Consider the following 20,701-nt stretch of genomic DNA (forward strand, 5'->3'; position numbering starts at 1 on the left):
TGAAAGCTGGACCTTCAGAACAGCTGAACAAAGAAGAATAGCTGCCTTTGAATTGTGGGGCTGGAGAAAATTACTGAGAACATAAAAGAACAACTCATTTAATATTTAGATGAAGAAAAATCAGCGTGCTCACTGGAAGCACTAAAGCCAAAATATTTTGGACATACACTGCAAAGCAATTGGAGGAGATCCTGAGGCTTGGAAAAATTGAATAGAGGAAAGTTTGCAGAAGACATGGTGTCTGGATACTATTCCTGATGACACAAACATAAGCTTAGAAGAACTCAAAGAAACAATTACTGACACACAGTTCTGATGAAATGGGTCACGAAGAATTAGAAATGTCTCAACTACTGCACTACACAACATTGCCACCAAAGATCATAATACATCTATCGATACAGTCTAGAAGAGGTAGAGTTTATGTAGTGTAATCTTAGTGGAACATAATATCAATGAACTATTTGATGGTGAAAATTTGATAATTTGCTGAAAGAGATTTAAAAGGAATTCTGCGCAACAAAGATTTTAATAGAGCTTAATCAAGTTCAGTACTGGAGTTATCCTCCATTTTTTTAAGACCTTAAAAAGAATCTGTTGTATTTAATACAGCATAGGAGTTTTATATAATTGTGATGCAATTCCCTTACTATTAAACAAAGTTGGGAGGTGCTTTAGTTTCAGATCCAAAATGGTGCTTCAGTGCATACAGAGATATGAATGTAGCACCTGTCTGCAGCTCTCAAAAACAGCTGTGCTTTTTCATAGGATTGTTTGGCTGAACTTAACATCTACAATTATAATTTTAATTGTATAAAATTTCTAAACAAAGATTATTTTGGATTACAATAGAAAGTAAAAATTCCACATTTTGTCTCATTTTCTTCTTCAGACTCAGCAATTTCAGAGGCGCTACAGAAGTTAAACCTAAACTACTCAGAGGAGTTCATGAAAAGTAAGTGCTATGCCTTTAATTATCTTGTGAATAACACAAAGGACAGACTAGATGGCACTTTTAATGTGAAGTTGCTAATGGACCTCAACTGCTACAGACCCCCAACTGCTAAGGGCCATACTCACTCTTGGTCTGTAAGTATCCTCACCTTCTTTCTGCTTTGGTTCTGTCCCTACTTGCTGTTTGCCATGGCACAATCACACATTCGTCCCTGATCTAACATCATCTTCTAGTACTAGAAGTTCTTGTAAGAAGGAAATATCTTCTAAGGTATCTTGGATTTTGATATATCTACTGCACAGTATAATCTTTCCTTCTTTGCTTGACCTTCTTTAAATCAGTTACTATGTGTCCACTGACATTCTTTAGTAAACCACTTTGAGGTTGGAACTTCCTTCTGAATTTGGAGATTTTTTGGAAGAGTTTGCTTGTTTTCCCATGTCTGTTTCCATTTTTGATGACTTTATAGATGTCATTGTATTATTGCTGCTTCTCTCTCCTAACAGTTCTCTGAAATTCTTTGTTAAATTCCTTCCTGAGATCCTTGCTGTTCTTGGCTTTGGCTTCTCTTCTCTTCTTGGTAAATTCTATTGTTTGTCCTGACATCCAGTTTGCTTTCTTCTGTTTTGTAGTCTTTGGCAGTCTCTTCATGTGCGTCCTTAACAACTTCTTTGATTTCATTCCACAGTTTCTCTGCTTCCATATCAGTTAGGTTCAAGACTTCAAAGTGATTCCTGATGTTCTCCTAGAAAATGATGGGAATATGCTCAAGATCATATTGTGGAAACTGATTGGCTTTGTTCTTTTGCTTTAGCTTGAATTGGAACTTGCTCACGAGCACTTCATGATCTGTCCTCAGGAGTGCCTGGCCACATATTTACTGTTATAACTAAGCTCTTCCACCTTCTTTTACTAATAATATAATCAATTTGATTTCTGTGTTTTCCATCTGGTGATATCCATGTATATAGGCATCATTTCAGTTGTAGGAAGACTGTGTAAGCAGTGAAGAAAGCATTGGATTGGAAAAAATTGATAAGTTACTCTCCTGCTTCATTTGTTTCCCAGGCCACACAATTCAATTACATTTTCCTCCTTACTATTTCCAACTTTGGCGTTCCAGTGTCCAACCAAGCAGTACATCCTGTCAATTTCAGATTGAATTTGACCATAAAACTGGTCAACCTCCTCTTCTTCTCCATCAGTGTTTGGACCATAAACCTGGTCATCATAATAAAGGGTTGTCAACAAAATGTAATTGATATTATCCAGGCATTGATTGGATGCCTGTCCTAGCTCTATCCTTCCTGACTATGAAAGCAATGCCATTCCTTCTTTGTTCTTTGTGTGCTGAATAGTAGACAGTTTTAATTTTATAAAATTGCCTAAATAAGGATTATTCCGGATTACAACAAAAGTAGACATTTCACATTTTGTCTCATTTTTCTTCATCAGACTCAGCAATTTTAGAGGAACTACAGAACCAAAACCTAAACTACTCACAGAAGTTCATGAATGGTAGGGCACTATACCGTTTTAATATTTGCATGCCTTTAACTAGTGAAGGAGACAAAAGGTCAAACTAGATGGCCCTTTTAGTGTGAAGCTGCCTATCAGTGTTTGGACCACATACAGTATATTGTGGTGCTAAGACCACATATATTCTTCCCTTGAGACCCGGTCATCATAGCCTCAGTGGCCCCAGGTTTCACCTGCTGCTGCTGAATGCCAGGTTGGTATTTAATAAGGCTTCCCTCATCCATGATATAATATAATAATGGATGACAGTGCCAACCTGGCATATATCACTAAGACCTGGCTGGATGCAGAGGGGAGGATCCCTTCTCACACGTGGCATCAGCCAAGGCTCTGGGTGGGGTAAGGATATGGCCATTGTCATCCAGGAGACACTGGAGATTTCCAGGTCTCTGTTTCACAGATAATTGGATTTGGAACCCTATTTGGGAAGTTGAGCCATAGGGATTAGATGGAATTACTACTTGTATACCAAACCTCCTGTTATGTAGCAGCCTCCATGACAGGGCTGCTTGATTCTGGTGTTGGAGTTCCCCAGGCTTACATTGGGGGAAATCAACTGGCCCTTGCTTAGCCCAGAGTTGAGGTAGCTCAGGAATTCATGACTGCCACAGCAACCATTGACTTGACCCAGGTAATAGATGACCCAAAGCACATTGGGGGCAGGTGTCAGATGTTAGATCTGTTTTTTATCTTGGGACAGTGGCAACATGATCTGGATTTGAGGGATGTTGTCATCTGTCCCTTGTCATAGACAGATCATTCCCTGTTAGGTTTGGAGTTTTCTGTGGCTACCTCCTACTGCAGGGAGGAGGGAGGTATTCATTCAATCTGCCCTTGGTACCTAATAGACCCTATGTGGTTTCAGAGGGCACTTAGGTAATTCCTAAAGCTCTGGTATATGGTTTGTCTGAGGCTTAGGTACCATTTGGAATGAGCAGGTGATGACAGTCTTGGATCCGATCGCTTTTACGCAGATTCTGTGTGTGTGGGAATCCTGGATGGTTCCTTGGTTCTCAGAGGAGCTTTGGGAGATGAAGCAGTGCAAGAGGCACCTACATTGCCACTGGAGGAAAATAACAAGCTAGTCTGATCGAACTGTCTGATGATCTGCTGAAAAGAGATCGCAACAAAGCCAAAGGGGGGAAAAAACAATCTCATACATAATGACTGACATCTTCAGAAAGCTCATCAGCACTATTTGGCAGTAACCTGGAACAGGCACAATAAAAGCAGGATAGGAATTGTTCATAACATCACTGTTTATCAGTATTTTGATTTGTCTTTTAGAGATAAAAGTCCTGGATTATGTTAAAACAACACTGATGGTAGCTGAAAGATATACAAGCAACAAGTTCACTGAAACTGAGGACATTTTAGGTGAGACACCTCTGAAAAAGTTCTAGTTCTGGATTCTTCTAAATGAGATGTGATCACCCTGGGTGGAGAATGAGAACATCAGAAATGGTCAGAAAGGCAAGGAAAATGCATACAACAAACATATTTTCAGCCACAAAGCATCCCTTGCTTCTTAACATTCTAGTGGGAAAAGACCAGGTTCTGTCCAGGTTCTGCTCTGAACATCTGCAATCCATCAGGTATGCATTCATTTCAGTTTAGACTGGGAGGAACTGAAGGTGCCCAGATAAGGCCCTTAGGAATAGGGAGAGCAGAGTTGGTTAGTATCTAGTGCTGATGGTCATGGAAAGAACTTGGGCTTGTGAATAATTATTCTTCTTATATCACAAATCCATGTCCTTTTCCTGCATATCATCATTAAATGCTAATCACCTCTGCTCTACATATTATCAACTAGTTCACCATGGAAACTGAATGAAATATCATAGGAACGTCTTGGATTATTTAGTCTCTATTCAGACAAGTTAACAGCTTGACCTTCCATTTTTCTTTAAAATTCTTTGCAATAGGAAGTTGCTTGTCTTCCTTCATAGCAATTCACTCCATTGTTAAACTGTTCTTCAGAACTTACTAAATGGAAGATCCTGAAAAATATGGAAGCAATGCATCTTTGGCTTGCTGTTTTGTTTTGTTTTGTTGGATAGCCCTGCCTTCTGCTTTTCAAGACCAGCACATCAACATTCACTTAAAATTTCTGCTAATGGAGACATCAGGGAAAGTTCAGACTATTTAGTAGTGGACCTGATACTTCTCCAGTTCTACATAGTGATTTTCTACTTTTTTTTCTTGCTTGGGGTAGCATGGTAACCAAGTGCTTCTATCACACTAACTCCATCGACCCCCTCACTAACAAATCCATAATACTGCAATTCTATTTTAGCATTTAAAAATACGTGGGGACTTTTTTTGGTGAGGGGTTGTTCTTTCAGGCAACTATTGCTTCCACGTAGTGCTGTCCATAATGTATTTCAAAGCTGCAGAAAGCTGTTTTTTTCAGGGAAGCTGCACTGAAACTTCCCCGGAGATTAGGAGAGTAGTTCAGTGCAGTAGTTAAGAGGTTAGACAAGGACCAGGAAGATCCAGGTTCAAGCTAACTCTCAGCTTTGGAAACTCACTGTTTAACTTTGGGCTTCTCTGAACCTAGGCACAGATCCCCATGAAAATTGCCTTGAGTTCCTGGTGGAAAGGCAGGATATAAACCTTATAAACAGATACACAGTAATGCATGGAAAATCAAGCTGGCAAATTTTTGTTAGGTTAAAATAATCATTGTGAAAGTTAGATGGAATTAAATTATCTACTAAAACTGGTTATGAAATTGAACGGAAAGAGCCAAGATTCCTAACAGTTTTAGTGGCAGGGTTGATTTTTAAAAAAGTATAATAAATGTTTAGGAGTGATTATTAGAACATAAAGTGCAGTGATTGGAGTCTTATAATCCAGTGCTATTTATCATTAAAAACATGTAGCCTTCTCAGCATCTCTTCTGATTTGCACTTACAGGAGACGCTTTGGGTTCATAGCAACACAGAACAGATCATTGTACTGCTTTCTTTGTTGTGCGTGCTACTAAATAGCAACTGTGTTACAGAAAACTATGGCCACCAAAATACCTTACATATGAAAGAGAAAAAGCACCAATAAACAACAATAACAACAGAATTAATAAGGGTAAAACTGAGCCTGAAGATATAGTTGGACTAGAAGCCCCGCTAGGCTTGGTGAAAGTTAATCACTGACACACCAGCTGGTAAGCTGTGATATTTGACTTTTTCATCCCATCATGATGTCTTAGCCCCTGTTCCCAGAAAAGTGCTCAATTGGCCTAGAGGCAGGACATACAGGGTGGGATTGAAATGAAGAATATTCTTCTCCTATCTCTATCTGGAAATGTTAAGAAGCAAGCCCTCAGTAAATTGCCTTTTTGCTCAACCTGCCCTAGAGGTACACATTGTACATTCATCATGATGTTTGGAAAGGCTGAGGATATATACGCTCTGCCCGCTGAACTCTTAATTTCATTTGCCTATGTGATCTCAGCAATTTCCAAACAGCATAACGTGCTAATAGAGGCTTCTAACACATTTGCTTTTAGAATTCTTCTGCAGCAAAGGAAGTGTCCAACTTCATTCATGCCCCCACAGCTGGAAGAGTCAAGGGAGATACTGTTATTACTTTTCAACTGAAAAGACAACCTGGAATAAAGCTTTGTGGAATTGCATTAATTATAAGGCTCATCTGGCCAGCATTTTCTCTGATGAAGAACAGGTAAGTCCCCCAATTCTTTGTAAGAAATCAGATATTTCTGAATAGTACTTCTTATTTGAAGGATAGAACAGAAATATTTCAATTTATTAAAAAATAAAAAACGGAGGCTGCTTTTCTTTGTAAATCTAAACTACCATGCATCAAAAAAGCCGTGATTTTCTCTTCAGGTAGAAATGTCTCTTCAGTCTTGTAGATATATAACAAGGTCAACAAAAGTAGGAAGATATTTTTGGCTCTACACTATGGAACCATTTCTAATTTTCATTGTTCAGAAGAATTAGGCATTATATGTGAATTATGTTACGGATTGTTGTAAAGAGCTATAGAGGGGGCTCATTTGAAAACAATCCAGAAACTTCGGGTAATCCAGTCCATTTCCAGGCCTGGTTTAACTGATGCTAACAGTTAAAACTTTAAATGTCCTTGGGCTAATTATTTGTTTGCTATCTCCTACAAATTTTTAATATGAACATCCATACTTTGTATTCATTTTGAGAAGTGTCCACATGTACTCTGGGTGAGTTCCCAGTAGGCTTTCACAATGGTGGTATCCAAAGAGTCTTGCTTGGCACCTATGTGTAGTCATTTTAATAGAAGGTGAAAAACCTTTTATTTTCTTAAAATATGTCATATCTCTGCTACCAGTGTTACATTGTTATTATTCTGTTGTGGCTTTATTCTGTTTCAGATTCTGTTTTATTTTTACAATCTCAGGGCTTTTTTTGTTATTTAGTCAATATAATAATATTTTTTTATTCCAGGTGTTTCTGAAAAATAACCTCAATAACATTGACAATTACTGGTTGGGTATCAATGACTTAGAAGGACAGTGGAAGTGGAAAGAAGGTGGTATGCTGCTAACAACAGCGTGAGTACATTTTGGATTCTCTTCTCTTCTCTTCTCTTCTCTTCTCTTCTCTTTTTCTTTTTCTTTTTCTTTTTCTTTTTCTTTTTCTTTTTCTTTTTCTTTTTCTTTTTCTTTTTCTTTTTCTTTTTCTTTTTCTTTTTCTTTTCCAAGCCACATGTTCCAGAAAGCAAATTTTAATAAGCTCAGAAAAATGATAAGCAGGATTCCAGAGAAATGGAAATTTATGAAGAAAAGGAGCTCAAGATAGGTGGGAGTTTCTTGAAAAAGAGAACCTAATATATAATTGCAAACAATTCCAGTGAGGAAAAAATGTAAGACAGTGGGAAACTTGTGGCTACACAAAAAGTTTAAAGAAGATCTGAAAATCAGAAAAAAGAACATATAAAAGAGATGGAAGGGAGGGTATGATCGGTCTGGAACTGCAGAGATGATGTGAGAAAGATAAAGCTCAGAATGAGCTGAGGTTGGTGAAAGGTACCCAGGATTATAAAAAGTGTGTCTTTATAAATATTCAAAATAACAGGAAAAGAATTAATATACCAGTTGCTCAGCAAAGATGGCAAAATGCTAACAGGCAATAACAACAAGAAGATGACAGAGCTACTTGGTACAGTCTTCTTGACCCAGAGAAGATGCGTTCTATCAGGACACTGTGAAGAGAAAATAACAGGGCAGGGTGGAAGCTTGAGACTGACAGAAATGTGGCCAGGGAATATCTGCTTCCTTTAAATGAGTTTGAATCTTCAGGGTCAAATGTACAGCATCTTAGGCTCTTTGAGAAATCCTGGAGAAGGAGGATGTGCAAAATGACTGTGGGAGAACAAACACTGTAGAGTCCTTGGTGCTCTCTGAGCTTGGTTGCTTGCTTGCATGCAGACATTACATTACCCAACTAGGTAACATCATCATTGTGAGTGAGTGTGAGGTTTGCTCCCTGTTTACAGTAGCTTGCCCTGCCAGTGTGGTTTTCTCCTTGGTAGTTCCTTGATTAGGGTATTGTTTTCTGCTTGATTGTTTGCATGGTGTTAATTCCTGCTGATCTGGGTGTTGGCTGCTACAGCAGATATGTTCTGATCTTTTTTGTTTCCTTCTTAGTTTTATGTTTCCTCTTTTGAATGGTTTGTAAATATGGTTTATTTCTATGTGTCTATTGATGGCTGATTTGTCTGGATGCCAGGCTTCCAATAATTCCCTAGTGTTTTTGGATTTGGCTTGATCTAGGATGCTCACAGTTTCACAGTTGAAACTATGGTTGAGTCTGTCCATGTGTTGTGAGATTAAGGAGTTTTCATTGGGTCTTCTGACTGCTAGTTGGTGTTCATGGATGCGCTCTGCTAGTCTGTCCTACATAGTGGCTGTTACAGTCCTTACACTGTATGTTGTAGATGATTTCAGTTTTTTCTTCTTGAGCTACTGGGTCTTTTAGTTTACTTAAGATGTTTTGGAGGATTTTAGTTGGTTTGTGTGCTACGATGATGCTGTGTGGTTGTAATATTTTGTTGGTTGTTTCCAATATGTTTTTGATGTATGGTAGTGTTATCCTTTTGATAGCTTGTGTTGGTTGTGCTGTAGTGGGTTGAGTGGTCAGGTACTTTTTGATAAAGTTGTGGGGGTATCCATTTTGTTGGAAGATGTTATATAGGTGGTCTGTTTCCTTTTTCTGGTGTTCCAGATTGCTGCAGTGCGTTTGTGCTTATCTGAATAATGTTCTTATACAGCTCCACTTGTGGGATGTAGGGTTGTTACTTTGATAATGGAACACTTGGTTAGTGTGGGTTGTTTTTCAGTAGACTTGTGTTTCTAATCTGCTGTTGTTTCCTTTGCTGATGAGGATATCCAGGAAGGGTAGTGTGTTGTTGTTTTCTTCTTCCCTTGTGAATTTTATTCCTTTGAAGATGTTGTTGATTGTTTCATGTATCTTCTCTAGTTGTTCCCTATTATGACAAAGGTGTTGTCTATATACCGGATCCATACTTTTGAATGTATGTCTGGGAGTGCTATAGTTTCTAGACACTGCATTACAGTCTCTGCTATGAGTCCTGAGAGTGGTGATCTGATGGGTGTTCCTCTGATTTGTTGGTATATCTGTCCATCAAACTGAAAGTAGGTAGTGAGGCAGAGGTTGATGAGGTCCATGATTCTGAGTATTTGGCTAGGGTGTGTTATGTAATATTGCTGCCATGGATTCTTTTGCTAGTTCTGGGTCTATCTTCTTCTATTTTTAGGTCTTTTATTTTTGGGAGGTACTGTAGTGGGGAATTGATAGAATATTCACTCCCTCTATGAGATGTCCAAGCTTTTTTGTAAGTTCTTTGGCTATGTTGTAAGTTGGGGTCCCTGGTAATTATACAGTTGGATGAAGCAAACAACCAAGCTCAGAAAGCACCAAGGACTCCACAGTTCAATCCTGAGCTACATATATTCTCTTCTACTGGAACAAACACTGTACACTATACCTTCAAAAAAGCAGGGAAAGGAGGATATAGGAACTACAGAACAGACCAATCAGTCCAACTATATAATTGATTCCTAAGAAGAACCTAGAACAGTTCATTAATAGATTGTTCTGTAAGCATCTCAAAAACAACATGATGATTACCAGAAGTCATCATCAATTGGTCAAGAACAAATCTTGCCAACTAACTTTATCTCATTGTTTAAATGGATTACTTCCTTAATAGATTGTGGGAATGCTACAGAAGTATCCTGATTTAAGCAAACACTTGACAAAATATCTCAAGATATTCTGATTGGCAAGGTAGCTAAATGTAGCTAATATAAAATTGGCATGACAATTAAATGGACCATAACTGGCTCTAAAGAACCATTCATCAGTGGTTCCTCATCAAGCTGGAATAAGGCATTGAGTGGGGTGCCTAAGGATCAATCCTGGGTCTTACATTTTTTATTAATGGTATGGATGAGGAAGTGGAAGAATGCTTATCTAATTTGCGGATGACACAAAATTGGGTGGATATCTAATATCCTAGAAGGCAAAAAATTCAAAAAAACCTTGATATATTAGAAAATGAACTAAGAATAATTTAAAAAATCAATAGAGATAAATGCAAAATTAATCACTTAGGAAATAGAAATCAGATGCAAAAGTATAGGCTGGGGATACATGGAAGATATGCCCCCCCCCCCCCGCAAATGAAATGGAATTTAAGACTGCTTCAACAGAAAAACAACTTCTAAATTACAGAATGCATCTACTTTATTCTGCTTTGGTCAGCCACCACCTTAAGTACTGTACCCAGTTCTGGGCACTACAGAATTCATAAAGAGCAACTGAAAATAAAAAATTGGAACAGCTTCAGAGGAGGGCAGCTAGGATGCTTAGGGACTAGAAACTAAGTCCTATGAAAAGTGATTGCAGAAACTGGGCATGTTTAGCCTTGAGAAGACTAGGATGGGATACCTTAGCACTTTTCAAATACCCAGAAGAATGGATTCCTGCACTGAACTAGAGGTTGGATTCAGCAGCCTAAATTACCCCTTTCCATTCTACAATTCTATGAGAGGGAGAAAGCTGTTCTATGAGTTTGGTATAGATTCACTCTTAGGTCTCAGGTATGAACTGAAAAAAAGATGAGCTTTTGCATACAAGGGGATTACAATGCCACCAGAGTGTTTCATTATATTTAAATTTGAATACTATCTCCATGAAACAGCCCCCCCATCCATTCTTAACATATATGATTAAGGATGTTCTACCACATTATTTCCCCTACTTGACAAAATCCATTTTCCCTAGTAAAACAATCCATTTCACTAAAAACTTCAAAGTTTAAGATATCTCCATCTGTTTCTCTTTTCCTGAGGGTGATCCTTCAGTTAGGTGAGGTACAGTAAGTTTGTGCTATGCCAGATTCATCAACCTTTTGCAAAGTTTTGCCCATCCTTGGCTACATTTCTATTCTTCAAGAAGTTAATTTGCTATGGTAACATGGAGGCAAAATGCTAAAGTGATCTTAGTTGTACTTATCCCTGTCAAAAAACTGCATAACATATGAAACTGGACTCCTCGGGTTACATATTTGCTCACAGTCACTGATACCCTCATGACCTGTTGTCTGGATTACTGCAACATGCTCTACATGGGGCTGCCCTTGAAGAGCATTCGGAAGCTGCAACTGGTCAGGATGTGGCTGTGTGGGTAGTAAATGGAGTCAGATATTTGACACATGCAACACCACTGGTACGTGAGCTGTATTGGTTGCCACTGTGTTTCCAGGTGCAATTCAAGGTGCTCGTTGTCACCTTTGAAGCTCTTCATGGCTTGGGAACAGGTTACCTAAGGGATGGTCTTCTCCCAGTTATTTCTACCTGTCCAGTTTGGTCTGGCAGGTTGGACATGTTGCAGGTCCCATCAGCCAAGGAATGTCGGCTGGTGGGGATTAGGAGACGTGCCTTCTCTGCTGTAGCCCCTGCCCTCTGGAACATTTTCCCTTCAGAGATTAGGATGACCTTGACCCTGTTGGCCTTTCGTAAGGCTGTGAAGACCTGGCTATGTGCCAGGGCCTGGGGCTCCGAGTGTGTTAAGGGGCCTGTTTCTTGGTGCGTGCACGCATGCGCTCTCTCTCTATATATATATATGGCAATACTTGGCGACCATATATATTTGTATAGTTTTAATTGTTTTAAGTTTTCATGATTATATGCCACCCAGAGTCACTTGTTGAGATGGGCAACTATAGAAATCAAATAAACAAACAAACAAACAAATAAATATTCTTATTCTTTCCAGCTAACTAAATTTTTTTAAGCCTAAAAAGCTTGTGTTATTTTTGTAGCACAGAGATCATGGGAATGTGTAAAGAAAGGAATCCACTAAAATCTCTGTGTACAGTATTTATTTATGTGGAGGTAGAGTTTCAATAGGACAAGCACACACTTTGCTCTTGCATGGCACTGGACATTATTTCTCTTTGAAATAAGCGAACTGTAAAGGTAAACATTCCCCTTTTGCTTAAAACACACGGGAAAGCAACATGCATAGGGAAGCCAAGGAGTTTTATGAAAACTGGTTAGTTCTAGATGACTCAATATCTAAGTTTTACTAACATCTGCTTGCTGGACAAAACAAAGAAGTTATGGTTAAGGATATTGGCAATTCTACAGACAAGTCATGCCAAAGTGTTAGATTTCTAAAGTTGATATAGAAAGAGCTTGGTAAAACCTAGAAGCTGAAAAGCAAACAGAGAGTGATTTAACCAGGGCAAAGGATTCATGACAGTCCTGCACTGATAGGTCACATCTCAACTGCTCTGAGACACAGATCAAATCCAACATGTGACCCTCAGCATATTTTGATCCCTCAATAACTTGGGACAGGTTCATGTCGGCCATGAACTTCTGAGCTGCCCCGACTCTATCCCAGCAAAAGTCCCCAAGGACTGTAAACCTCAAGGATTCCATGCCCACCTAACAACAGAATCCAGCAGCTCAGGCAGGGATGCTGCCAAGTACCAGGAAGACCTGTACAACAGCAACAAATCCTGCTGCTCCCTAGTCCTGACTTCAGCCAAATAGTCTCATATCTGATTATCTGCAGAGCAGAGCTTCTGAAAGCCTCTAAGCACTCACAGATGACAGTTGTGACCCCTCCCTCACTTCCCTGGGCTTGTGGCTGGTGCCAAACCCAAAATCCAGCTGGACGGATCTCTGAAGGGGGAACTCCTGCCTCTGAGGCCATTAGTCTCAATTACACATGCCAGGTTGGCTGCCTCATTGTAGAGGAACATTGAGATAACCTTGACATAGGTACTATATGCAGGAGATATGTTAAGAGAGGAGAAATGACAGCTTAGTCCTGGGAAAGGAGAAAGCATGAGAAGAAATTCACTCCACCTTGATTCTGTTTAGTATAGGAGGAGACAAATGGAAACTCTGGTAGTCTTTCAAGATTCTGTTATTGTACCCTACAACAATACAATAGTGTTACTGAGACTCTGGAGCTGTCTGTTTCCTCATCTGGTCTACCTTGAAGGGTTGACACTCACCCTTAAAGGGTTGATCATACAATCAAATCATGAATGAGGACAGTCTTATTACACACTGACCTGTTGCTCATAAGCAACAACCAGAGTCCAGGGCCATTAAGATTCTGGGGACCAGACCATGAGGCAGAATACTGAAAACTGGAAGGTGGGATCAGTTTCAAACATTGAACGCACCATCTCCAAGAGCAGCCCATTCTCAGATCCACTCCATACCTACCTTTTCCAGTCACAACCTTAATGATGCTATCTATCTTTCTTCTCCCTCTAAATCCATCCTGCCTGTACTTACACCTTCTCAGATCATAGAACTCAACCAACTACCCACTCTCTGTATCACCAGCAATTCAAAGCAACAATCCCTGGCTGTTCCTGCATTCAGGCACTCAGCAACAAGTGAATATTATGGTGCACCCACTATTCCATCCATCCATCCATCCATCCATCCATTACAATACATATAATCCCATATATTAACCTCCTCCCCTCCCCGCTTTGCAGGATATTAAAAGATTTAGAAAAGCTAAAGTAAGAGCAAGAAGTCCAGTGATCAGCCTCAGAACTGATAACAAAGATGTTAAAGTAGTAGATAGCTTTTGCCTTTTAGGCTTAATAATCAACAGTGAAGGATACAGCAGTCAAGAAATATGCCACATATTAGCACTTGGTAGGGCTGCAGGGAAGGCCTGGAAAGAATATTCAGATGCTGTGAAACAACTACTATCTACCAAGATTAGAATCATTCAGAGAACAGTTTTGTCTCTGACACTCTATGGATGCAAATGGGGGACTTTGAAAAAGCAGGATAGAAACCGCATTTGAGCTTTTGAATTTTGGTGCTGAAGAAGACTCCTGAAAATACCATGGGTAACCAGGAAAACAAACATCATAATACAAATTAACCCAGAATTTTCACTTGCACAAATGGCCAGGCTCAAACTTTCATATTTTGGATGCATTATGTGAAGATCCAGCTCCCTTGAGAAATCCATAATGTTGGGAAAAGTTGAAGGAAAGATAAGCAGCAAGATGGATGGACTTGAATACAACAGAAATGGATGTACCCCTGAGAGACATAAAAGGCCAAGCTGAAGATAGATCATCCTATAGAGAATCTAAGTGGACACTAAGAGTAAAAACCTGCTTGATGTCATTTAATGAATCAGCCTTTGGGCCAACATTTTTATCATTTTAATTATGTGAGAGTCATCTGATGTATAAAATTGTAATATTTCATGCAATCATTCATCACTTTATTGGCTAAAGGTATATAGCCACTCAGACTTAACTGATAAAATTCTTTTTTTCTTCTTTTCAGCTACATAAAAGTCCAAATACATCAACTTTATTACTGTTTTCAAAATAGGCGTATTAGAAATGCCAGGAAGGGAATGGACTACTCAAGTTAAATACAGGGGAAAACTCAATGCTTTGTGTCCAGCTTGGACAAGTGGGCTATCAGATGGTTTTTGGTTGAGAAAGGCAGTGTTTATCTATGCTTGCTTTAAACCTAAGCCCATAAGAAATATTTTTGTTATAGTTCCATGGCTTGGTATAACTCTACCTGTTCTATTATTTTTCAATATGTTTAGAGAGAAAAATATAAATGTAGGACAAATTGCCCATGTGTTGACCATTTTTGCCTGATTTTAGAAGCCAGGTCAAAATTTGTAGATGCCAGATTCTCGTCCATACCTCTCCTGTGCCATCTTGGTTGTTGAGAGAACAGTGGACAGTGGAATACTTCTAAGCTGCTGAATCATTCCCACCCCCAGGCTGTAGAGCAGAAAGAGGCTCCCTGGCCACATGGGCTACATAATTAGCAAACTTATCTGTCTAGCACATTTCACTTATATTGTATTCCATTTGTCATTAATACCCTGGTAAAAATTATTTTTCAGATGAAGATGAAAAATACTAGGTCCTAACTTCAAGATACAATGCAGGAATGATATTGCAAAATCATCCAAAAAATTAGATTATATGTTGATATTAAATATTCTATTATTTCTTTCTAGTTTTTGGAATCCCGGACAGCCAAGCAAGGACATCAACAAGGACTGTGGGATCATGCACCCCAATGGGACGTGGGCATCTGCTGTGTGTTCCCTTCACAATCAGTGGATCTGCAAAAGGAAATTGATCTGCTGAAACAATTCTTTGAGCTGTGTGCTCCTGATACACGACTGTATATAATCTTTTTTTTGCTTGAACATCTTCCTTTCATATCTTGTTATATACTGCAGATGCTTAGTAGCTAGACAGAAGATAGCATCTTTTTATCATTCATATGTGACACACAATTCCATAATTGCCCATATCGAAAACTTATAGATAATTGTATGATGAAACAGTTCCTTCTCTGCAGTTGGTCCACTTTTCTCAGAGGTCTCACAATCATCCATATCAAACATGGGGGAGGGAGGGGATACACCCCCCTCAAATGCCTGCATAAATAACAAAAATCAGACATGTTAAATCCATGTATATAATACAGTATGTACATTGGCCCATAGAAATATTGTCAATTCCTGAATTGGTGGCCAGAAGCAGAAACAGTTGGTGGCCTATACTCACGATGGGGCAATCTGGCAGTGAGCATATGCCCAGTGTTTTTAAAATGGTGTAGCCACAATCCTAGTCATTCATGAATGTCTCATGGTAATTGTCAAGGCAATGAACACATTATTTTCAGGAAAATTCTCTGCAACAAAACACTCATAGTTAATGCTAAGAAATTATGATTCCTTGCATAAATCCCAGAAGAAAACCTTTTAGAACGTGAAATGGTCATGCTGCCCAAAATGCCACTCATTGCAGCTTGTTCTTCAGCCTTGAGTTTCAGATGTGTGTGAAATATTGAAGATTTTAAGAATTGCAGTGGATTTTTTTTCTTCCTTGGATGTAAGAAGATTTTTAACCTCTAGGGCTATGCAGATTTTCCATTCTTAAGAGTTACCCTACAATGATTGCATTGCCCATATCCATCTACATATCCCACTTCTCCCACCTCACTCACACAAGCACACATTAAACTGCTTCCCAGGCTGAATTGCTAGGTGGTAGGGAAAGTGAAGTGGGGAGTGTAAGATGCAACTTTTGGAGGTGTGTGTCCAAGTAGTTTAAATTCCAATATAATGTTTGTACCTTAAATGTGTTCTTAAGACAAGAGATACTATGGAACATTGATTGCCAGCTTAGATGCACTGCAAATCTGTGGACTTCAGCTTCCACAATTCTCAGCAGTGGTCTTGCAGGCTGGGGAATTCTAGAAACTACACACTGCTGGGCAAGGATGCTGTAGGGAGAGATGTAAAAGAAAGGAGGTGGTACTGTACTAAGCCTTTTACTCTATGCTGGTCATCTCAAATGCCAGTAATGATCAGTCTATAGCTCTTTACAATAATCTGTAACATAATTCAGATACTATCCATTTTGCCTCTGCATAGATAGCAACTCAGTGGTAAGATACACTGCTGCTGGTTTTGAGAAAGAAAAGCAAAATTATTTTTGAAAACTTCATTGTATACATGTTTTCATAATTCTGCATAGTAAATATACAGGTTACTTGATTTTCTTATGGTCAGGCTTTGCTGTCCTTATTATACTTATTTCCTATGCATATCCTGAAATTATTTCTTTTTAAATAGTTTAATAGAGTAGTTCATTCTTTGATATTCTTTAGTAGCATTTTAAAAAAATATTAATCATTTAGCTTTTACTTCATATTCAATAAAAATGATTGTTCTACTAATCGTGAGTTGCTTTAAAGATTATTAACTTTATGTAACAAAGGTACATGCCCAGTCAACCCAAAACAATGTATTCTCATCCATATTTACTCAGAACTAAATCTCAGTTCAGTGGGGCTAGCTCCTAAATGAAAATGTTCTGTTTATTTGGAAATAAACAGTATTGAGATGGAGGTTTATTCTTATGTAAACTTACACACGGTTGTGCTATTAAATCATAATGTTTACCTTAGCTCTGTCATAGAACAATATAATTATGCTTCCCAAAGTTCCCTTCTAATATCATTACAGAACATGAAGATTTTAGTTAATTGCATTCATACTCTACATAATCTAAATAATAACATACACTGTAACACACTGTATAGAAGTGCTTAATTGAGAAACAAAATACTACAGTTGGTAGTATTGGCCCTTTCAGGTTTCCAGGCACAGGATGAATTTATCAGGTGCTCTAAGTTCACTGCTGAGCTAGGTCAGAATATAAGGGTCCACCACATGAGTATATGCATGTTATCAAATCAAATCTTTATTATGGTCAATGGCCAGCATATATATGCATGTTAATTAATCAAAACAATTCTTGTTGGTTCCACAACCAAGTCTCTGGAATGCACATTTAGATAACGTTCCTACTCTAAAAAGGCCATCTAGATTAATATCCTTAATTAAAAGCCAGATATCTTCAGAAAACATTCCAACAAACCAACCAGGTAATAGCTCCACTATCAACCCCCAAATTCTGGACAAATCAAATATCATGGTTAATAATAATTTGATATGCTTAACCCATTTTAAGTATCTTGTAAGCTACTGGCCTTCTTATATTGAGCTAGAAGCTGGACCAGTCCTAGGGCATAACAAGATGGCCAGTTTAATGTATATAGCTCTAGTCTCTGAGCTGGCACAGAACTATACCAGCATAATTTGCTCTGTCCCAATAGTCAGTCCCTACTATACCCTTGGTCATGAGGGTCATGAGTGGTATTGTCCTGATAGTTTACCACAGAATACGTTAAGGTATGGTTTGGTGGATTTTCTGCCAGTGTGAAAATATCCACCACTTGCTCTCGCTAATGTGGGGCAGGGTTGGGGGAAGAGGCAAGTTTTTATAGATGACTAGACCAGTGGTTGTGGTAAGTAGAGGTTTCCCTGTAAAGCACAGTAAAAAGCCTGGAGGCTATAATTAGTCTGAGTAAGGCTGTGCTGTCCCACCCCTCAAGTCCAGCTGCAGTTGCTTGTGCTGGGAACAAACGGGGATGTGGGGTGAGCTAGGGAGACTATGGGTAGAAACTAGGACAAGTGATAAGGAAGTAGGATGAATTATATCAGCCTCTGTAGAACACTCAGCCTTTGTAAACCTTTCCCTTTTTAGAACTTTCATGTATCATGAGCTTGCCACCTGACTCTGTATCCATATGAAGGTTTCGTTTTCTTCCAACTGTTTATCCATCAATCCCAAAAGAAAAGTCTCTGGTTTCAATTGTATATTAATTTTTAAAATCTTCTGTATTAATATATGTAATTGAGTCCAACATTTTGTACCATTTTTGTGTGTCCACCAAGCATGATAAAATGTCCCTTCTTGTTTACATTTCCAGCATAAATTTGAAGTATTTTATACATTATAGACAATTTTTCTGGTGACATATACCAATGATACATCATTTTATGAAAAATTCTCTTTAAGACTATAACATAATATAAATTTCAGTCCTTTCAAACACATATTCTCCCACTATTCCATTTGTATATTGTAACCAAAATTTTTAGCCCATTTTATCATACATTCTTTCACTTGTTCTTCTGTTTCAAATTTCAGTAAAAGCTTATACATTTTAGAAATAACATGTTCATCATTTGTACACAATTCTGTTTCAAATTCAGTCTTACAATATTCAAAACCAAAAGTTCTTTTATCTACTTTAAATCTTTCTAATAATTGTACATAAGAAAACCATTGACCTGTGTATCCTTCTGCTGCCAGTTTTTCTCTTGATTTTATTTCACATTCTCCTTGGCAAAATTTTAGTACATCAGAGTAAGTTAACCATTTAAGTTTACTTATAATTTCTGTTCTATAAAATGCTTCTTGTGCTGAGAGCCACAAAGGTATTTTCGGGCACAACCTAGGTTTGTATCTGTTCCATGTTCTCAATGAGGCACGTCTAACAAAATGATTTTTAAAATCTAAATCTTAGCATTATTTTACTGTCAGTATTCCATGCCACCCAAATTCAGACTGTGTCCTTCAAAATCCTTCTATTTCTCAGCAACACCCACTCCTTCATGCAAACTAAACAAGTTGTGAAGTATCATTTCAAATCAGGTAAGCCCAATCCTCCACTTTCTTTTACATCTTGTAACACTTTATATTTAACTTGTGGGTTTTTTCCCCCTGCCACACAAATTTAGATATATCTTTCTACCGTTGTTTAATTGGTACATCAGATGTCAAAGTGGGTATTGTCTTTTTGTGGAACAAAAATAACATTGTGACTAAGCAGTGCAGTCATGTGACAATGAAGGTTTCATTTTCAACTAGATAGGTAGAGCTGTTGCTTGCTTCCAACACTGTGCATTTAATAAAGCAAGATTTTACTCCAAAGGGTGTGATTTCCATTACTCCAACCCAGGGAACAATTTTTCCCAACAAACCTCTTCTACTTTACCAAAAAGCAATCACTGACCCCATGGATAATCTGCAGACTGTCACTTGCTCTCTCACTCTATCTCTTCCACTCTCACACGCTTATCTTTGTCTCTTGCTCACATGATTGTCTTATCCATCCATCCATCCATCCATCCATCCATCCATCCATCCATCCATCCATCCATCCAATCTTTCTCTCACTTACCTGTATCTCTCACTCATTACAGGATTTTGCTCTATTGATCTCTCAGGCACTCTCATTTGCTTATCTTGTTTTTCTCGATTGCTGTCTGCCTCTCATGCTTGTTTATCTGTCTCTTGCTTTCTGCATGCAGGTGCAGGCTGTGTCTGTATGTATGCTGTTGATAGGTGCTGGTGTGTCAACTCCTGACTTTAGCCAGCATCACTCTGTTGTGTGAGCTGCTTGTCAGTTCAGGCATATCAAGAACATTCTGTTAACTTCCATGGGAATGGATCTTAATCTGGAATAATTCTATGCTTGTAGCATAATCATAACATAAACAAACTGGCTGATGTATGAAGTCTGGACAGAAGTAATAATGAAATAACCTGAAGGCAATGAAGTTGCATAACTACCAGGAAATGCAGTCATGCTGCCATCTAGCTGTTCACATTTTAAAACAAAAATTCCCAAATTAGCTATTACCTAAATCCAGTTTTTCCCACTTTATGCCTACCAGAAGTGTTAGATTATAACTCCCAGAATTCCATGCCAGCATGGCATTTGGCCAGCACTCCACATTGTTTGTGCACAAGTTTTAACCACAACGAATACTGTATGTTGTATTCATTGCAAGTGAACACTGAGCAGCAGTTACACTGCCATTGTAGTACAGTGTAGTGATTAAGGTTAAGTATTAGGACTGATTCAAGTTCATCTTCAACCATGGAAAATCAGTGAATAACTCTGGGCCAGCTGCTCACCCTCTTAACCCAACCTCCCTCACAGGATTGCTATTATGGGGAAAAACTGGAGAAGTGTGATATGCATGCTCCCTTGAACTTCTTGTGGAATGATGGGATAGAAATCTAACAAACAAACAAACAAACAAACAAATGGGCAGATACTGTCATAGCAATGCCTCACACACCAAAAGGGACTCCAGTATAGTTTCTACTAAGATTGGAGATCATGATTTAAAAAGTACCATAAGAGGTGGACCATCAAGAGAGGGTTGGGCAAAACGTTGATGGCCATTTTGACTCCATAATAACAGTAGTAGCTAT

General features: G+C 38.5%; 1 protein-coding gene across 3 annotated transcripts in view; it reads left to right on the forward strand.

The window, feature by feature from the left end:
- The window catches only part of LOC103067351 (C-type lectin domain family 4 member E-like), a 38,722-nt gene extending 19,360 nt beyond the window's left edge, over positions 1 to 19,362 (forward strand). For all 3 annotated transcript variants that reach the window (XM_088133580.1, XM_088133583.1, XM_088133582.1), the window contains 6 exons: positions 893 to 955; positions 2,411 to 2,473; positions 3,782 to 3,871; positions 6,006 to 6,178; positions 6,940 to 7,046; positions 15,067 to 19,362. In XM_088133580.1, coding sequence (XP_087989706.1) covers positions 893 to 955; positions 2,411 to 2,473; positions 3,782 to 3,871; positions 6,006 to 6,178; positions 6,940 to 7,046; positions 15,067 to 15,199 — 629 coding nt within the window. In that variant the 3' untranslated portion in view covers positions 15,200 to 19,362. The remainder of the gene's footprint in view (positions 1 to 892; positions 956 to 2,410; positions 2,474 to 3,781; positions 3,872 to 6,005; positions 6,179 to 6,939; positions 7,047 to 15,066) is intronic.
- The last annotated feature ends 1,339 nt before the right edge of the window (positions 19,363 to 20,701 follow it).

This window comes from Python bivittatus, unplaced genomic scaffold, assembly GCF_059951505.1.
Source record: "Python bivittatus isolate LINGU-HERP-01145 unplaced genomic scaffold, Pbiv_v1 ctg000080_np1212, whole genome shotgun sequence".
Classification (NCBI taxonomy): Eukaryota; Metazoa; Chordata; class Lepidosauria; order Squamata; family Pythonidae; genus Python; species Python bivittatus.